This window comes from Atta colombica, unplaced genomic scaffold, assembly GCF_001594045.1.
Source record: "Atta colombica isolate Treedump-2 unplaced genomic scaffold, Acol1.0 scaffold47, whole genome shotgun sequence".
In the NCBI taxonomy this organism is placed as follows: domain Eukaryota; kingdom Metazoa; phylum Arthropoda; class Insecta; order Hymenoptera; family Formicidae; genus Atta; species Atta colombica.
Window position 1 is genome coordinate 3,769,648 of NW_017259536.1, and position 7,421 is coordinate 3,777,068.

At 37.4% G+C, this 7,421-nt stretch overlaps 1 protein-coding gene across 1 annotated transcript in view; it reads right to left on the reverse strand.

Annotated features, from left to right (window-relative positions):
- Positions 1–7,421, reverse strand: part of LOC108691559 — a 95,533-nt gene that overhangs the window by 50,557 nt on the left and 37,555 nt on the right. Inside the window, exons 2-4 of the mRNA XM_018199348.1 lie at positions 6,926–7,077; positions 6,522–6,598; positions 6,378–6,440 (exon numbers count right to left, since the gene is read on the reverse strand). Of these exons, the coding sequence (XP_018054837.1) occupies positions 6,378–6,440; positions 6,522–6,598; positions 6,926–7,077 (292 nt within the window). The remainder of the gene's footprint in view (positions 1–6,377; positions 6,441–6,521; positions 6,599–6,925; positions 7,078–7,421) is intronic.

Genomic DNA, 7,421 nt, shown 5'->3' on the forward strand with positions numbered 1-7,421 from the left:
ATATATAATTAATAAAAATTATTAACAATAATTATTAAAATAATTACTTTGATGATCCAACCAAATTATTATCAGATTTGTATTTAGTTAAATTTTCAAATATTTCAGCAAAACTTTTTTCCGTATCAACAATTGATACAGTCATTTTTTTCAATCTACGTAAAATTACATAAAATTTCTGTAAAAATCTGGCTACCACAGAAAAGGCGACCTCTCGGAAGAAAATTACGGAGGCGAATTTCCCTGGGGGAAAATTAGAGAGAACGTTTCACGCGAGCAACTTCCAGTCGGGGCGACGGGCCCATTGGCCACGGGCACGTTAATAAACGCGATGGGCGAAATAGGTGTGCCGTCATGCCCCGAAGGTGCCAAGCCCACGTTTCCGCGATTCGCGTCTTCCATCTTCGTCCTCCACAACTGCCCTGCGCTGCACCCTTTTCGTCCTTCTCGTCGTCCGACCGTGAACTCCCTCACGACGAGGGACGATTTCCTTCGATCCGATCGCCACTGTCGTTCATCGCTTGCGCAATCGACCAGCATGACATATTTTATTGCCCGACGACTCTGTCCGTTGCATAATCGATCACCCAGCGTCACGCTCCGCGTAGATTCGACGAATTATTCCAAGACGTGCCTTTACATTTGGGTTTCATACGGAAAGAACAGTTTTGCAGGATCTATGCTGAGTAAATGTTTATTTACTTACAGCAATATAAATATTTATTCAATAATAAGGAATGGTAATTAAATCAAATTAATGATTCTTGTACTAAATATAATCGTTATATTTAGTAAATGTTTAGTTGGTACTATTCAAACAACTGACTTATTAAAATTTAGTATTTCTTTTCAATGTAAAAATTTGAAGATATATCAAAATAATTATATAAGACGCTCAAACTAGAATGTCAAAACTTTTTACAGCATTCTAATGTTCAATATGAATTTTATACATAATTATTTTAACAAAATTATTTTCAGATCTACTTAAATTTTTGAATTCAAAAAAATTGTTCTTTTCGTCAAATCAAGCGCGATTTTTTTCATAAAGATTTTTTATAATTACTTTCAATTATCCTAAAAAGCTATGTAATTTTTATGTAATCATATAAATATTAAAATAATATTTATTTAGTATAATAACATATACTTGTATATTCCTAATCCCTGGAAACAAAAAAGAGCACTTCCAAATTATATCAAAACTCAATTTCCGATAGGGCGGTGAAATTTATTTACTACTATCGATTTTCACTATCTAAACCTTGTACAGTATTTTTCATGTAAGTGAACGATTGCCCTAAATATCTAATGCGTAGCTTGTTCGTGTTACGATAAAGGAACAATTTCCGTTCGTACAAGCCCGCTCACAAACGGGGATTGCTATTTCCGGTGGCACACCGGATTGTTCGATCGAGGCTGCGACTAGGACTTCACGACGTAAATCGAAAGCCGTTCCATCGGCCATAATATCGGCGCATAAATGTCAGAGTACAAAAGACTGTCGCGAAGAAATTGTTATGGTGATTTTGTCGATAGCTTCATTAACTTGGACAAATATTGTTCGATATTATTGTAGTCAGAAAGCTCATATAGAGAACTATAATAAATATTATAATATATAATAACCATGTATTATCATTTAAAAAATATAAGGGAGAAAGCCACTGGTCTCTTTATGATCGAATTTCATCATAATAAAATTTGAAGCGTGTTCATAAACGACACTTGAGTTTATTAACAGGCAGCGTCGGTAGCACTTAGTACTCTCGTGCATCCTCTATTTAAAGAATCGGATGACCCTCGAAAAGCAAACGTAATGACGCATCGCTAATTGCACTATCTCGTTCGTCGCAGCAAGAACAACCCATAAATGACGCTCGAATTTCAGTGGCAAGAAGAGCAGTGTCGCGAGTTGATGTTAACACAAATTGGATTGATGATTGGAGAGAAACTTTGATTATTACTGGTTCATGAAATTCACTACTGATTAAGTTATCAAATTATGTGTTTATGCAAAATCTCTCGATCAAAATTTATAATATTCTATTATATTACTTAAATAGCATTTACTTATCCTTAAAATTTTACGAAAATGCTATAAACGTTTATGTATAGTGAAAAAAATGTCGAAACATTCGCAAGCACGTATAGTATACAAATGATATTTATTGGTTATAGAAACATTAAACTGTAATAACGAAATATATATTTTGTGAAATATATGCATCTCATTAACAGCAAAAAATAAAACGAATAGTTTATTTGCCAGAAATAAAATTTTATTTCGCTTTATTCAAATAAAGATTTATTTCAGTGGAATAAACATATCTCACAAATAAATTTTTGAGCATTTTTTTTCTCAGTGTAGAAATGCGGGCTTTTTCCGATATGTCCCGACGTTTTTTAAATCTCTTCCCAAATTGAAGTTAATCGCTACCTACCGTTCCGCGTTTCGACATCGAACATGTTCGAGCTCTCGTTCGGTAGTATCCGGTCGCGAGAGAAGTCCGAGATTTCTTCAGTCTTTACGAGATTATCGAATTCCATCCCCGCGGCCTCGCGACCTTCGCCCTCGGGTCTCAATCCTTTTTTCCATCGTTCGACAGATGTTCTCGAGCGCTCCACCTCATCCTTGAAGCGAACAGTTTTATTCTCGCGCGCGGGAGACACTTCGCCACGTCGACTCTTCAGAATCGGCGCCCTAACGAACAAGTCCATCATCGTGCGCTCGATCTTCAGGTGTTCCTCAACGATGCGGTCCAGGGTGTCTGCGTACGACCTGCGATCGAATAGATCATTTTCACGGATCGAGCTCTGAAACCCGTTGGGTCCTTCTAAATGTTGATATCCATTAGTTTCAGGTCCCGCGGGAATCGCCACGGTGTTCATCCGTCTGAAATCAAGACTGTTCAACTTGTTTTCAAAGTTCTGCCGGGTCTCCGTGTTACGGAAGCACGGCGGCGGGTCGATGAGGAACTTCAGCGCTTCCAGGTGCTCATAATATTCACGCTCGAGCTCCCCGGCCCTTCTTCCGGTGACATTGACTTCCTCCCATCGTCCGGTGTCGTTGCCATTCGATGTTTCCACACTTTTCGCAGGGATCTTCCTCTTCCTCTTCAGGTGGATTCTATTAGCTGTCTTGGGGATTCCCACGCCCTTCGATTTGATCTCATCGTTGGTGAGTTTTCTTGATTTCGTACGGATCTCATGCTTGTTCCTAGTCCTCGCGAGTTCTCGTCGTTTCCACGAAGCGCTGAAGCTACGTATTGCAGTTAGAAATCGAGCGTTGGATCGTGATGAAGTCACCTTCTGCGAAGGTGAAGGATCTTCGAAGCGACGATGATGAGGTTGATAACGTTGACGACGCGTGGGTGGTCGTTTCGTCATCACCAGTGGATCCGTCGTCTCGCAATTGCGTTGTCGCGACGACTGTCGTTGATTCAGCGTCTTGAGGCACCGAATACAATCGAAAAGCTTCATTTTTATGGAGGATCATTTATTTTTCAATTTGTCACCTCTACTGAGCTTAATTAATTATCATTGATTAATTATTATTGATCCAACGTGTCCACGCTGAATTTACTTTCATCGCGTGATTTGTCACGACGAGTTCACCCAGCGCGCCCTTTCTTTCCTCATTACGCAATCGCATACGGATTCATTAAACAGCGATTCGCGACCATTGTACCGTCGGATAATACGCGCATTGTTGACGATCGCCATCATTCACAGGCATCCCTGCTGTTGTACGCGTTTCCTGATTGAACACTCATCGGCATTACCCTGTATATTTGCTTGAGCATTCACTAAATTGTCGATCAAATTGATAAAAAAAATTACACGAGAAATTACATTATCATAAAGCGGAGGATCAGGGGACCGATCACATAATTATCAACGGTCTTACACTTTCCTTATCTTCTTGCATTTAAAATCTCTTCGCATCGAAAGAAAATTACGTGATTACTCAGATCTGCAAATTTTTATCATAATTTAATTTTATTATATTTGTATGAGTCCGTAATTCTTTTTCCAATTTATATTTTTTTATCTCATTCTATAGCCCACTTTTAAATATAAGCTTTATTCTGGAACTTTGCCAATAATCGTGGACTGTCATACTTTTTCTCTAACATTACAGAAACCATTACAAGAGATCTTTTTCCGATATGAACTCATATATGAGGATCAGTTGCACTTTTTTTACTGTGGGATAAGGTCTTAAAGAAATTTTATCGAAGCATGATAAAGCTTGCGATTGCATATATTGTGAATTTTTGTAAGTATTTATCTACTGAAAGATGATGATTCATCACATCAGTGAATAAAAACGTTTGGGATTTTGATTTTGTATCTGAATTGGTCAATACATTAATTGCAGTATTGTGCACTGACATCGTCCTTAATGTCATTGCTCTCTATTGTCTCTTATTTAAATTTAAATTCTCCAAGTCTTCAAATATTTAGTTTAATTACAATGTTCACATTTCACTTTTCCATCAATAACTTCTCCCGGAAAATCAGGCGATCGATCCCCGATCCTCGATCACGAAAAGCCGAAAATCTTCGCGATTCCGGTGCTTCTTTGAAATAAGTTACTTCGAAACTTGATTGCTCGGCGCGACGCGCTCGACAAGGTGTTCCCTGATACTGAACGAGAAAGGTGGGTCCGCAGGCGGCGGCCCAGCGAAGGAAGAAGAGAAGAAGAAGAGGGTCGCCTCCTCGATGTAGGGTCTTCCCGGAGAGCCAAGGGTGCGCCCGCACGGAATTGCTGCGTGTCGTTGTGGTGGCAGGTGTATGCTCGTGTACATGAAAATATACGTGCGAGCCGGGGACAGGTGTGTTGCGTGTGTGCGTGAACAACACGCATGCACATTCGACGCATGGCGTGGGTATGCCCCTGTCTGGATGCGCACTGTACCGCGACGACGAGCGGGCAATTTGGAGAAAAGAGCCGGGTAATAACGAGTGGGATGATCCGCGTACATTTATGGTTCGTACACGTCATACATTGTGGACTTATTAGGCTCGTTATTATCCAGTCATCCGAGGACTCGAATAAGCTAATTATCGGCAATTAATTGGAAGAGACAAAAATCTCTCCAGCTTTCGAAACCGATATCTCTCGATTATACGAAGATTTCCGACATAATTATTTCAACCATAACTTTTTCCGTTTTTCCAGCTACATGCATAAATATTTTTTTTTAACTCCTTCAAATCTAATTTTATTGGAACCATGATAAAAAAATCTTTTTTATCATGGTTCCAATAAATTAAATTCAATTCAAGATATTTTAATTAGTAATTTATACAAACAAATTCTAATTTAATTAAATTTTTCAAAATTTTGATTATTTTTCCAACATCTACATTATTATGTATATCTGATCTCATCTGATGTCGATAGAATTAAATAATTTCAACGGACAATATTTTCAAATTTAATATACATTAAAATTGTCTAAAGCAGTTAGAAAGTGAAAAATTGATCAAATTAAAAAAATTCGTTTCTTATTCAGTTTGATTGAAAGAAAATTTTAATTATTTCTGTTTTTCTTCTATAATAATTGCTAACTAAATATCGACAGCAACGCATGAAAAACTAGCATGATTAATTCGACCAATCAAAACATTACCGACGCTAACTTCGGTTTCTGCGGTTGTCGCGCATAAAGGAACCGGCCGCCATTGTTAGTCGTTGAGATCGGAAATAATTAAACTACGCGCATTGTACGCTCAGTTAACTGGCAGGATTATTGTGCTCGATCAAACATCGGTGATCATGCATGGATAATTTCTGGGTTCTCCGACGTAACGCGATGCAGAAACGAGAACGATCGTAAATTCTGAATTTGTTAATTATTAACAAATTGTCAACGCGCGTTGATTGTCTTGTGGTTCATCAATATTCTAGAGATTATTTACGCAATTACGATACTCGCGCGATTGCTTTATAAATTAATTATGTTACTGCAATTATTTCGATTATTAACGCTGCAATTATAAGCGCGTATAAAAGTTGTAGTGTTAAAAATTTATTGAAAAATAACGATTTGCTCGACGTTTGATACCACCTGAGATTAATCAGGAATCGATATCGAACACGGTGGCTTATTGCTCAAACAACGATTGGAAAGTACTCGTAAATTCGACGCTATATTACGTAACTTAAGTAATCATGAGCTTATTCGATGCCATTCGTCAAAAGTTTCTGTCAGATATCATTTGTAAATTGTTAATTACGCTTGTATCCCTCTTGTTAACGGCGTTTTACAAGTAAATACAATTTTCAATTATGCTAAGAGTCAGTGTTTCATCACTAGCAGAACAATGTGAAAATTGATGTTTGCATAAGGAAACAGAGAACTTACTGGCAACGTTCCTCTCCGACTCCGTCCGTGTGCGCGTTGTCGTTGTGGTCCTGGTGGTGATCTCTGTGACACACAAATGACAGAATTACGATTACATCCCTCTTATAAGCGAGCGACAGATCGATTTTTGCAGAAAATACTTACTGTTCTGAATTTCGGTAGTGATGTTCTCTTGCAGACTGCTCCTGTAGATCCTCCTTTTTGGCGAGCCGATATTTTCTCTGTGAAAAAAAAAACAGATGAATCAAAATAAAATTTCTGGTCGAATTATATTAACAATAACAGAACATAATAAAATTCTGTTTTATTACATTAAAAAAAATTTTCTAAATCTAATTGTTAAGTAATATTTTTCTTAAATGATTGTTCCAAGTAAATTTTTTTAGAATAATATATACTTGCTACAAGTAATGTTTACATTTAATAAATATTTACTTGCAGTAAAGAAATGTTTTATTTGGAAACTGTTCAACAAAAAAAATTTCTTAGATTTAAAAAATTCTTCTTTCAGTGTACTACAAAGAAATCTAAATATTTCGATCACTTACTGATTGAGACCGAGTTTTAGCTGCTCCCCAGAATTACGTAACAGAGCGTGCGCCTCACTATTAGTCAGATCTCGAGTGCTTCTTTCGTTAATATTACTGATCAGATCACCCTCTCTCACCCCTTGTTGAGCTGCCTTGCTTCCCGGATTCACCTGCAATAGGTAATCGTGCGGTCAAAAAAATTTGGTGACGGAATACGTAAAAGTTAGTGAGTTATGATCGCTTAACACAAATTAATGCGAGTAAATATGATTTAATTATATCGTGAATCGCTGAGCGAGTTATCAAACCAGAAATTGAGAACTACTGCAGGTCTTCAGTGCGCCTAAAGGCAGGCAACTTCTCAGACATCGACGCTATCTAAAAACGGCCGCACAGGCGAAGCGATAATAAATTACCGTCACGGTAGATCAAAACACGATGAAATATAAATACCACAGAATATTTAAGATAAATATTATAACATAAATGATACAAATATATATATATATATATA